We start from the raw sequence: 12,565 nt of genomic DNA, 5'->3' as shown, positions 1-12,565 counted from the left end.
GGAGCTTGGTGTTCTTCCCAGGTTGGTGTGCAGGCTGGAGCCAGGTCCCAGCTGTGGCTGTGCCGCCCGGCCAGTGGGTTCCAGGCAGTGTTGCTGAACTGGGAAGCTCCCCAGCCCTGGCAGAGTGCTCCTGCCTGTGACCAGCCACGCGTGAGGCGACACGGCGATGTGGGGAGCACGTGCCGTGCTGCGGGCAGGAGCGTGCTGCCCGGTGGGTCCCCCTTACACCCCGATCCCTCCGTGCCTCTGCTCCCCAGCTGGGACAGGGCGCTGCTCCCCAGCGTGCGAGGCAGGCACGGGACATCCCCGGGGTGCGACACTGGCCCTGCGCCTGCGTTTGCTGGAACCACGAGTTCAAACCCACAGCTGCTCCCACGTGCCTTGCACAGCTTCTTGATGCCGTCCTATCTCTGCAGATCTGCACAGGCAGGCCGGCCTCTTAGCTGTAGCCCTTCCCGATTCATTTGAGGTGGAAACAATACTTGATAGATAATGGTATGTTACGTAGCAGCAGCGCTGATGCCTGAACACATGCTCATTTTCAATGCCTCGGGTTTTTGAAAAGGACCAGAAACTGGTATCTTCTTTTGTTTAAAACTTATTTTAATAAATACTTTAGGTGTTGAAAAAGACCAAAAGGAAATCGATATTTAATTGGGAAGTAATTTCAGTTTTGACAAAAACAAATATACTGAAACTCAGGTTTTCATCAGCTTCTGACATGCATGTTACAGTAAAATCAGAAATGGATATGGAAATGGATATTGAGGGCTGATGTTCTTTGTGTTTTCAGTCGCTTCTCAACATCGCCCGTGTTTGAGATCAACATTTTCAAGAACTACTTACTGTTTTTTTCTGAAAGTAATTATGTGAGGATTTATCTTTTGAAATATAACATGGTTTGTTCAGCCTCTTTATCCACGGAAACCTAAAAGCATTTTTTCTAATCTTAACTGAAAGACTTTAACAGTTATACAGAATTTTAAGAAAACCATCTTGGCTTTGAATTCTACTGAATTATGGAATGATCTGCTCAGGGGAATGGTAGGTGATGTGCTAGCAAAAAAGGCTGTAACCTAATAGCCTCCAACTGTGATTAGAAGATGTCTAGATTTATAGGATTCCTGAAAACTCTGTAAATAATCTAGTTTGTTTTTATATTTAGATGACTTTAAGCCTGCATCTATTGATATGTCCTGTGAAGGAGACCTGGAAGTTGGCAAAGGTGAACAGGTGACAATAACACTGCCAAATATTGAGGTGAGTGGGGTGGCTGAAGAGTGGTGGGCTGAAAGGAATGATTTATTTTGTTGTCATAAGCATGCACAGAGTATAGAAGGATATGAAGTTTCAGTGCTGTTTCAGAGCTGCTTGTGTGGGGTGGTTTTTTTGAGTAGAAAAACAATTGCTCTAAGAATGTAAAATTACAAAAAGACCGAGAGGTTGAACAGCTGCACTGTAACTTTAAGTGTATTCACCACACTGGAAATATGCTGTAGGATGACCCAGAAGTGTTGCGTACACAGAAAAGCTTCATGTGGATGTTGGCAGTGCAAGTTTCCCTTTGGTATTTACTGCTCTAGTGCAGTTCTAAAGCAGGAAAGACTGGAAAGGGAAAATTTACAACCTGCCATGCTTTGCTGCTCTGCTGATATGGCAACTGAAACCCCTTTTGGTGAAAGGAGCCCTTTGGTGAGCGTGCTGTCATTGGGAAATAAGCCTTTAACCAGTTTTAAATAAGCTCAGCTGGGTGAAATCCCGTTCCAGTCAATCACCAGCTGCTTTTGGTCGTGGCTACTGTGAATCTAATTTGCATTTAACATTTTTGAAGGCTATAAATGATCACTTGTAGTGAACTTGTCATTGCTGTGATAGATTGCTGTTTCTAAGAAAAAAAGATGACAGTAGTAACGCTTACTGGACTTCTGATTTAACAGGGCTCCACTCCACCAGTGACTGTGTTCAAGGGCTCAAAGAAGCCGTACCTAAAAGAATGTATCTTAATTATCAACCACGACACTGGAGAATGTCGCCTAGAGAAACTGAGTAGCAACATCACTGTGAAAAAAACCAGGTGGGTGATTTACAGGAGGAACAACTGTGCTTCGCTCATTGTGAAAACTGATTTGTTACTGAGTCTAAACTCAGATGCAGGACTACTCAGTACTATTTTTAGCAAAATGTTATTTTTAGAAAGTACCTGGCCTTGTTCAGTACAGTGCAAAGCCTGTTTTCTCAGCACACTAACTTCACAGCTTTCACGTCTTGACTGGAGGAAGAAATGGGATTTTTTTTTTTTTTAAACTAAAAACTATCACACTGTTGAAAGATGGTAACTATCTTCTGATCGATTTAGAGGTGGGGAAAAAAGTGTTTGGAAAGTAGCTTGCCTTCTGTCTTCTGACTTCTAAATGAGAAAATGAAGAAGATAAACTTTGTGACATGTTTCAGTAATACCAATATCTTGTTTTTCTCATACCAAGTTTTTGATTATTTTTTTTTTCTTTTCTGCTGCTGAGTCCCCATAAGCCATTTGCAGCAGAATTATTATTAAGTAATGCTGGGTAGCCAGGTATAAAAACAAAGCAACTGACAAACGATTAAAAAGTTATTAGCACTGTATTAAAAACCAATTATTAATAGATCTATATATAATAATATGCCAGTATAATAACTTACCTAGAAATCTAATGATGCTATTTAGTAAGGCATGACAAATAATTCCATAACTTAAAGTACCATATCCCTTGCATTTTGTCTTCTAGTAATTAAAAATCTTTTGCCTTTACACATAGAGCTGAAGGAAGCAGTAAAGTCCAGTCTCGCATAGAGCAGCAACAGCAGCAAATGCGAAATGCAACGAAGGTTCCAAACAACGTGAAAAATTCTCCACCAAAAGAAAAGATATTCCCATCTTCTCCTCTGGATGACATTGAACGAGGTAAGCTCCACTGGCACAGGAGTTTCAGAAAACTTACTCTTAACTAGCAGTTAGTTTTTAAGAGCTAAGCATTTTTGTTGGTGTGGGGGTTTTTTTGTTGGATTTGGGGTTTTTGTTGTTGGTTTTTTGTTTGTTTGTTTTTTAAATTGGAGATTCATACTGGAAACTGATTGTGTGAGCAGTTTACCCTGGTATGGAAATGGCCACTCTGGCCCAAGTGGTGTAACAAAGCAGTATTTGAAACTTGCTAAGGTAAAAAAAAATAATCAGATGAACCATTAGGCTGAATAATGCCAGGGGTCCCCGTGCTCTCTCTCCTTGATTGTGTCTTCCACTGCTACTTCAGTCACGTATGTAGTTGGTTGTGTTGTGGCACTGGAACCAGCTGAGTCGCTTCCATTTTGACACCACTCCTCCTTCTTTCTCTGCACTCAGCAAACTTACAGGTTACAGTGCTTCACAACTCGAAATACATTTTAGATTACTAGATAAGACCTTGAGAAAGGTGAGGTTACAATGAAAAAGAGCTAAAAACCCGTGTAAATCAACCATTGATTTACTGTACTCTTGAAAGACTCTGGTCTGCTGTGACACTCACGTTTCACTTAATAAGAGGCCTTATTTCCTCTTTGAGGACAAGGAAGATGGCAGGTGGTAATTAGTTGCTACAGAAATACTGACAGGTGGCAGTTTCATTGACTGGAATTGACATCTGCCTCCCAAGATGTTCTGAATTCCTTTAAACATTTTTTTTTAGATGTGTCATTATGAAGGTGGGGGGGAGGTTTTGGTTTATTTTTTTTCCATTTTGGTCTGGTGCTCTGAGCAGGAATCTATACCACAGAACACTACTAGAATACATCTGTGGTTGCAGAGAGGAAGGAGTACTTGAGCACCTGGAATAACATGATGCTTTTTCTTGATGGTCTGTTGTTTTGGGGGAGTGGTGGTGTCAAACATATTGCAAATCACGAAAGTGGCTGCCAACATTCCAGACTCTTGTGTAGTGCCTGTCCAATTTTGAGCACTACTAAAGAATGTGGAATAATTGGCAAATAGGGATGGTAGGGACTTTTCAAAGTAATCTAGTTCATCCTTCTGTCCTAAAGGCAGATTTTTGACTTTAATTTTTTAACCTGTTCTTAAAGCCTTCCAGTGACAGATCCTGTGTTCTCCTTAGCAATCCATTCCATGGCTTTGCTTCCCTTAATGTTCAGTTTTTTCCTAGTAAATAATCTGACAGTGAGCCCATTACTTCTTTCATATTCATCATGCCAGTATAGCCCAGATTACTCTGCTGCTTCTGAGCAGCCCTTCACGTACTCGGAAGCTGCTATGCCTTTCTCATCCTTCAGGCAGAACGATGCCAGCTGGTTCAGTCTTTCCTTAGGAGTTAAGTTTTCTAGATTCCTGATTCACTGTTATTCTTCTCTAGCTATCATCCAACTAGTCCAAACACTTCCCGAAGTACAGTGCCTAGATACATTTGCTGTTTCAGCTAAGGCTCTAGCAGTGTTGGGTTCAGCAAGAGGACTGTCTTACAGGCACTGTTTGTCTCTATACACAAGGACCAAGTAGGACCAGATCCCAGTGTAGTGCTTGTCATTTGTGTAGCAGCCTGGTACAGTAGAACTGTGTGTAGTGATTCACTAACTCACAGACTCTTCAGAAGTGTTTCCTACTTAGTCCTTCTACATCCTGTGGCTGTGTAACTGACTATTCCTGCTTAAGTTCACTACCTTGAACTTGTTACTGACTTTGTTTTCTCAGGTGAGGGAAAGATCTCTACTTTTTTTCCTCCAGTATACGTACAGCCCTTCCTTCACTGTTTGAAAACACTTAATTTAAATTCTGTCAGATTCAATTACTTCAGAATTCAAGGCAGAGATCTTAATCCTCTGTTTTCAATATTAACTATTAGCCTTTCACTTAAGATTTTTCTCTTGTTAGACATTAGTGAGAGCAGGGAGGAAAAAGAACTAAATGCATAGGGCTTGAGTGGTATCTTTCCGTTGGTTTACAGCTCCAGATGTGTAGTAGATTAGTTGTTTCATTGGCCTTTCTTCTCTAGAATTAATTTTGAAATAACTTCTTGATCATTCTGCTAGCTGTATCCTGCTTCTTTTCTGTCCTTAAGCTGTTCTCTTATACATGTGTCCTTAGTAACAGGAGGTTGCTGCCCCCCTTCCTCCTTTCCTTTATGTTTGAGTCAGCCAGTATTGTTTGACTGTACTTTCTGTTCTTCCTTGGCACTGGGTTAGTTTGTCCTTGTACCCAAAGCCACACTATTTCAGGTGCCATTTTTCCTGAACACTATTTTCCTTTAGACTGGCCTTTGATAAGGCTGGTCGCCACAAGCACCTTTCCTTCAGAGTGGCCTTTGATAACTCAGAATTGGAAGGCTTCATGGAAGTTTGTGCTCAAGCTTATTCTTTTTGTTCTCCCTTCTTCTCTTGATTAAGCTCTGAGCCATCTTGCATCTTGGTGACTCATCTTCAACCTTTTCTTCTTTATCGGGTAAATCTGAAGTGAGATGAGCCACTCTCCTACCTGCTTTTTATCTCTGCTATATTAAAGCTGTTCCTGAAGTATTCCAAGTGCTTGTAAGACCACCTTATCAAACGTCTGGGTAGTTACAATCTTGTATAATGAAGAACTCCTGCACTCTGGATAACTCCGAGCTGCTATATAAAATCCACCACCATCCACCATGGTTCAGTGGTCTGTTTCAGACTTCTGGCTTCAGCAGCACCCCTGTTTTGCACAAATATTATGTGCACCCTTCCTGCAAGACTTGACTTCCTCTGCATGTTGGACTTTGGCGAGCATATATAAAAAATGCACACTGTGCAGCACAATCTAGCTTCCTTACTCTCTGAAATATTACTGTAGTCAAGTGATTTATTTCATCAAGAATGCGTTGGTTGAGTCAGTTTGATCTGTTAATTTCCAGCATTTCTTGTCTACCTCATGTTGTTCTAGTTTTGGGGTTTGTTGTTTGTTTGTTTTTTTTCCCTTCACTTCTATAAAGAGAACAAGGATTTGGTGAAGTTTTCCTAATGGTAATCTGTAGATGATTCCTTTGGATATTCTCACACTTAACCTGGTTTTGAGCAAAATGTCACATAGTCTGAACAAGTGTATTGATTGTAACGATGAACTGCTGGGAGGCATTTTGAGTGCAGCTGCAGACATCTTGCTGCTAACTTACCTCTGTGATTGTAACTGAAGTTTTTGGTCAGTGAAAGGTATCTTTGGGGGTGCTAGCTGCAGAAATGAAAAGCTGTTAAATGTGGGGTGCACTACCCTGTGGGATATGGGGTTAGAATTTGGGTTCACAGGCACATTTGCTCTAACACTTCATTTGAAAGGGAGAAAGTGCCCAAGCTACGAGAGGAGAAAACCACATGACAGGCTGGATGCTTGCTTGAATCCTTTTCGTTGTTTTGGAGAGTTTTGGTGGATTTGGTTTGGTTTTGGGCTTTTTTTTTAGTTGCTATAATGCTTTTACCTGACCTCTGATGTTGATTTTTCTTCTTTATTTTTTTTTTCCTCCTCCTCCTTATATTTCAATTATCGTGAATGTTAACTGAGAAACAAATCATATTTTTTTGCAGAGCTAAAAGCAGAAGCCAGTATCATGGACCAGCTGAGTAGCTCTGACAGTTCATCTGACTCTAAAAGTTCTTCATCCTCTTCATCAAGTAGTGAAAATAGCTCTAGTGATTCTGAAGACGAGGAAATGAAGCCCTCTCTTCCCATGTCAATGCCGTATTTGCAGCCGCAGCCTGCTGCGTCTGCCACACCACAACAGGCTGTCCCTGACAAAGATGCCAGTCATAACAGATCCCAGGAGGGCAGTGGTCATATGATGAATACACTACGTAAGTACAAAGGCTGTTCTTTTCTTAGTGCACAATTCCAGACATCAAGATTCTGAAAGGAAACCATATTGTTTTTAAGTATGTCTCTGTTATAATTAAAACTGTGGGAGGTGATGGTAGGGTTTGATTGTTCAGCAGCAGTCTGAATTAGATGCTGGGGTAGAAGTTTCTTGGTCCCCAGAGATACTAAATTAAAGCTGATCCAGTTGAAAATATTTCCTAAGCTCTTTTGGCTTCCTCCCAGTTATATACATTGGGACTGGAGAACAGTAATTTTGTCTTGAAAATACTTGATCTAACAGGGCACTCCCAAAACATATGCTTATAATTTCTTGGACAGAACTATGGGGGAGAGACTATACTGGCAATATTCTGAATTACAGAAGACCTGGTATATTCTTAGTTACTTCAGTTACTATTGTTCGTGGCACTGTTCCACTGGACGGCATGGCAAAACTGTCCTTTGCATGTGAGGAAGGAGGCGATTTCCTTTCAGGTGATACTATCTTATTCCACCCATTCAGGCAACTAAAAATGTAATTTGAAGAGTAGCTGTTTTCAAGAAGTGGTTGCTGCACAGCCTAGAGTTAAATGCTCAGGGTATTCAAAAAAGGAGAGTTTGGACAGAAAAAAAACCCCCACTAGGTAGAGAATCTTAAGTTTGCTACCAAAATATCAGGAGTATTCAGACATAGAAGTGAGTATTCAGCTATGGTGACTCTTCAGAAGTTATTACATTTTTAATTAGGTGCTTAGCTGCAGGCTCCCAGTTTGAAGAGATTCCCATCAACCCTGGTTTGCAGCCTAAGATTTTTTTAAGGTTTATCATTTATATGTAAACTTGCTATACTGAAATCTTTTACTCTGGCAGATCTACTTTTATTCCAGTACTTAATGGATAACGTGAACAGGTGGGGGCTTTTTGTAGCTAGTATTTAAATACTTAAATAACCAGCACAGATATTTAATTATGTGCTGTATTAACAGGTAAGATCAGACAGAAAAGTCCTGTGACTTTGTGTGCAAAGGACTAAATGCTGCTTTCATTTTGCTGTCACTGTAGAGAACAATGTCTTCATGTTTATAATTCATGTATCTTTAGAGTGTGCCACTTATTTCAACCCTTATTCACATATGGGATTTCCCGTCCTTCATGCTTTAAATAAAACTGTTATGAAAATGAGGTTAGGCTCTGTCCCCAGTGACAGAATCCCAGCTGGCAAAGCTTCCACTGAGAAATACACTTACAAGTACAGGTGGCCAAGTCCACCGGTTCCAACAGTCATAGTGAGAAAATGCTGCTTAAAACAGGACAACATCAAAACTGCTACAGGTGAAGCTGGTGGCTTGTTGGTGCTCAAGAACCACAGTGACAGGTAGAGTCTCTCTCTGTAGCATCGAGCCTTTGGCTTGACTGTCTGAGCTTGCCTAGATCTTTGGCTTAATCCCATGTACTTCTGTTATGGTTATGGATCTACTTACTGCTTAAAATGATTCTGTCCCCAACTTCCAGTACAGTTAACAGTTGAAACACAGTTCAACTAGACAAAGATCAAAACAAGTTACTTCCAAGGAGAATGTGTTTCTCTAGCTCGCTTGCTGAGGGAATTTGGCAGGAGAGTGAAACCTGGAGAGACTAAATGGATAGCACATGGTTCTAACTTGAAGGGCAAGAGTTCTCAGTCAGGGTCCTGTACAGTCATTTCTTCCATCTCAAATAATGTTTCACGAAAATAAAATATTGAATCAACAAATGTCAGCACAAGCTGTTTGCTTGTCTGATCCTGTTTTGAGGTTTGACCGCTCATGTGCGTGACTGGTTTTGCACACCTCTGTAGAATCAGGGCCGTACCGGGTAATTAGTGAAGTTCTCCTTTGGCTTCCTGTGTGCAGGCAGAGAGCTGGGGGAAGGGTTAGAGAGCAGAGTTTCATCTTCCATGTAGAAATCATACAGCTGAGGTTTTGTGGAACTTGGAAAACACAGGAGGTGGTGTCTAGAGCATGGTAACCAAATGCTTCTGTCAGATATACATAATCCACCTCTTCAGAAATCCAGGGCTCAAGACTGCCCCTCACGCCCTGAAAACTGCTGCTTCTCCTTTCTGCCTTCAGAAGCTGATTACACAAGCTCACAACTTACCTTACAACACAGTTTGTAAATGGTGGCACTAATCAACCTGTTCTTCAGAAATATTTGGTCATATATTGCTTTATATCTACTTTTTGTTTTAATAAGAGTTACGTTAAATAAAGTAATTTTCCAAAGAAAAACCAGCATAAATTGGCTATTCTGAGGCCTTGTGTTATGTACTCAGCACAACTTCACTTCTTTTGATACCTGGTGCTGGTACAAGCATCTTGTCGTGAAATAATACTTCCCTTGTCTTAGTTTCGTGTTGGTGTGACCACTGAGATCTGTGAAACATGAGTCACTCCTATCAGTTTCCCTGTTTCCTATAACTTGAAAGAATTTAATTGAATGTATTCTAGTCATTAACTTAAAGGTTTAGGAAATGTCATAATTTGCAGTGCAATCTATTTCCCCAATTAATATTGCTAATAAGCAATTGTCACTGCGAAAACAGAATTCAACAGTTTTCCCCGCTTTATTTCTGCCTCACAGGTACCACAGAGCCCAGATGTTTCTTCAGGGTTCTGGTTAAATGAACTTTCCATTCTTGCACCAAACCCATCTGAAAACTGCCATCTCTAGTCTGTGTTACTTTGCCATCTCTCTGATGCTGTGTTTTTGGACATAGGGTTCTAAAAACCAGGCAGAAAGTTTTCCCTGAAGTAAATCCTAACTCATTATTTCTGACTCTGGAACTTGGAGTTCTTGCTTTTCCCATCTGCTGGTTTTCACAAGCATTGGTATTTTTGGCTGGTGTTTTAGGGTTTGTGTAATTTCTATTAACTATGTTGAAATAACTTTTGAAGGCTGCAGAACCACTATTTGGGAGGTTATCTTCTTGTTCATATTCACAGTTCTCTCCTAAAGCAGGTAGTGCATAACAGGGCTGGGATTAATAAGAATTTGCTGTAAGTTTTCCTTTGAGTGATAAATGCATGAGTTTATTTTACAAATGCCATTCTCTGCCTTAAAATATTATTTCTTAGGATAATATATTGTCTTGAATAATTATTGACAAATGACTTGATTTTGTTCTATCAAAATTGCTTTTAAAATTTATATTAAAATAATAGAGCTGTAAATGATGTCTGTATATAGAAGATTAGAAAAAAAATTGTCTGAAGTCGTACTTCAAAGATCGATGGAAATGGCCATCTCCACTTTTTTTTGTCTTCTGTAAAGTGTTTTCTGCTTTGTTGCAGAGAATCATGTACCACTTTCTAAGATTTAGTGATGACATGGTGGAAAACAAAGGAAGGCTAAATGCAGCCATGTTAAAGACTTCAGTGTTCTGGCAGAAATTACATGCCTGATAACAAAAGATCCAATCTGAGGCTCTTGTTGGATTTACCCTCTTGAGGTTACTTTTTTACCCACCTGCAAAAGCGATCTGTGACAGGTGCTGCAGCTGAGGAAAGGGCATGTGAAAATACTGTATGTGAAAATAGTGTCCCTACTCAGTTTGGGTGATTTTTCTTTGCTTTTTAGGCTGTTTCTGCACAACCCCAGATGTTTTTGGGGTTTTTTTTTTTTCCCCTCCCTCTTGTAATGGCTGTTTGGCAAGGGGGGCGTAATAAAAGCACACTGCTTGGGAAAAAAAATCTTAAAAATGCATGTGAAGTTGCTAGGTGCAATGTGGACTCTGTATAGCATGCTGCTGTATTTTTTGTTAGTTATCTGTCATCCTGGAAAGATTCCTTCCCTCCCTCCCACCCCCTCAGCTTCTGGACATCCACTGCAAGCACAGTGTAGGCTTTCTTCTTACTTCCCCATTTTGAAATGCACACAGCCACCAAATTAAAGCGCTGCGTAAAATCTCTTTTGATGTTTTGTTTGTTCACTTGTTCCAAAACCTGTTTGAAATAGTAGGTCGCTGATACATCTTTAAATGGTACATCAAAGAGCTGCTCTTCTTGATTGAGACACCACTTTGTTTTCAAGCACAGCCGAGTAGCATTCATATGTGTTTCAAAAAAAAAAAACCAACTCATTTTTCCACAGAACTGCCTTCACCAGCAGTTTTCTCACTTATGAAGCATTAAAATGTGGGTGGCAGAGATAGCTAGGTGTTGTCTTTTGTGATCTGGTGATATTAAATAAATGCATTTGTGGCTAATAAGCTAGTGGCTCCCTGCCAAGATTTTAAAATTGTAGAAAAGCGATCTCTCTAAGGCTCTGTCACGGGGGAGTTGGGTTCTATACCTGGTTATTCTCTTATCCTAGAATAGTTTGAGCTAGAAGGGACCTTTAAAGATCATCTAGTCCAACCCCCCTGACCTGTTTGGTGATTAGTTTTTGTAAGCCTTTAGTTGGGAAAGGGAATATCTTGAGAGAAGAAAAATATTTCCTTGAAAATGACTAATACGATGACTCTCTTTCTTCTAGGAAATGATTTGCAGCTGAGTGAATCTGGAAGCGATAGTGATGACTGAACAAATTTTTGGCCTTAAATGTATCACCTATATTGCTAAATATGTCTTAGCATCTGTTTTGCACTAAGATTAGATTACCAGAGACTGGAATGAATGTCCTCAATTTTGATAATAGACATCCTAATTTTCTACTGACACATCACATCTATAATACAGCAGCATTGATATCCTGTCAGTGCTATGGTTATGTGTTTATCTTTCAAATTACTGTATTTACAGTAAAATTATATATGATCTGATTTTGATTATTTTTGCCTCAGCCACCTGTTTTACTTGAAACTGATTTGTAACAGCTAGTTACTTTATATAAATAGTTATGAAATGGAGAATGGAGTTACGGAGAAATTTCTGATATTTATGGAGGCAAGTTTCCTTCCTATCATTTAAATGCTGGGTGCTGATCTCACAACTTGGAGGGAGTGAAAGGGAGGACAACTAAATGAGGTCTGCTGCGTCAGCTACGCTTTTTGTTCAGTTCACAGTTCATACCTTTAAGGAAACTGCTGAATAATGTGGTCCACTAGTGCAGTTACAGTTTACAATTGTTCAACACATTGCTGAATTCTTAATTTCATTGTATTATAGGACTTTATATTTCTGAGCCTCAAGATTCCTGAGGGAACTTGTCTATTCTCTGCCTTTTTTATGTAACTTGAATAGGCTGGTCTTTATACAACCTTTTTGTATCTAAATTTAGAGAACTGCAGAGACAGCAATGAATTTTCTTCATTTAATTCTGTAACGGAAATCAGAAAATTTCTTTGTAGGAGTATAAAAGTAATTTAATAAAGCAATATTTATCAAGGGCATGTGTCTGATTCTGTTTTTACTGGTTAAGAATTTCACTTTCCACCTATAGTAGTCATGCCAGTGAAAGGGTCATGCAAAGAATCAGAAAGTGGTGAAACAGTAGCTCATACAGACTCCTCACCCTCTCTGCAAGACTTGTTTGCTGCTTTTGCCTACATTGAGACAAGCCCTAATAAGAGCTTGCCAGAAGTTTTTAGTGGTGTAGTGTACTGATGTTTATTACAGGTTATATCCACGTGCCATTGGTAAGTGATACTGTGTTGGACAAGAAAAGGTGTTTGCCTGATCTTATATTTTTTTTCCTCATTTAAAATTATATTTCAAGACCTGAAGAACTGCAGGTAGGAGTCCAAATTTCATCCTGTAT

At 39.9% G+C, this 12,565-nt stretch overlaps 1 protein-coding gene across 1 annotated transcript; it reads left to right on the top strand.

The window, feature by feature from the left end:
- Positions 1-1,171: 1,171 nt before the first annotated feature.
- Positions 1,172-12,191, top strand: EAF2 (ELL associated factor 2). The gene is made up of 5 exons (XM_010169931.1): positions 1,172-1,260; positions 1,938-2,074; positions 2,796-2,941; positions 6,559-6,825; positions 11,342-12,191. The coding sequence occupies exons 1-5, from the start codon at positions 1,192-1,194 to the stop codon at positions 11,386-11,388; spliced, it is 666 nt and encodes a 221-aa protein (XP_010168233.1). The 5' UTR covers positions 1,172-1,191; the 3' UTR covers positions 11,389-12,191.
- Positions 12,192-12,565: the final 374 nt, after the last annotated feature.

Source organism: Antrostomus carolinensis, unplaced genomic scaffold (assembly GCF_000700745.2).
Source record: "Antrostomus carolinensis isolate BGI_N321 unplaced genomic scaffold, ASM70074v2 scaffold19986, whole genome shotgun sequence".
In the NCBI taxonomy this organism is placed as follows: Eukaryota; Metazoa; Chordata; class Aves; order Caprimulgiformes; family Caprimulgidae; genus Antrostomus; species Antrostomus carolinensis.
The sequence above is the reverse complement of the archived record's forward strand: the minus strand, read 5'-3'. Positions and strand labels throughout refer to the sequence as shown.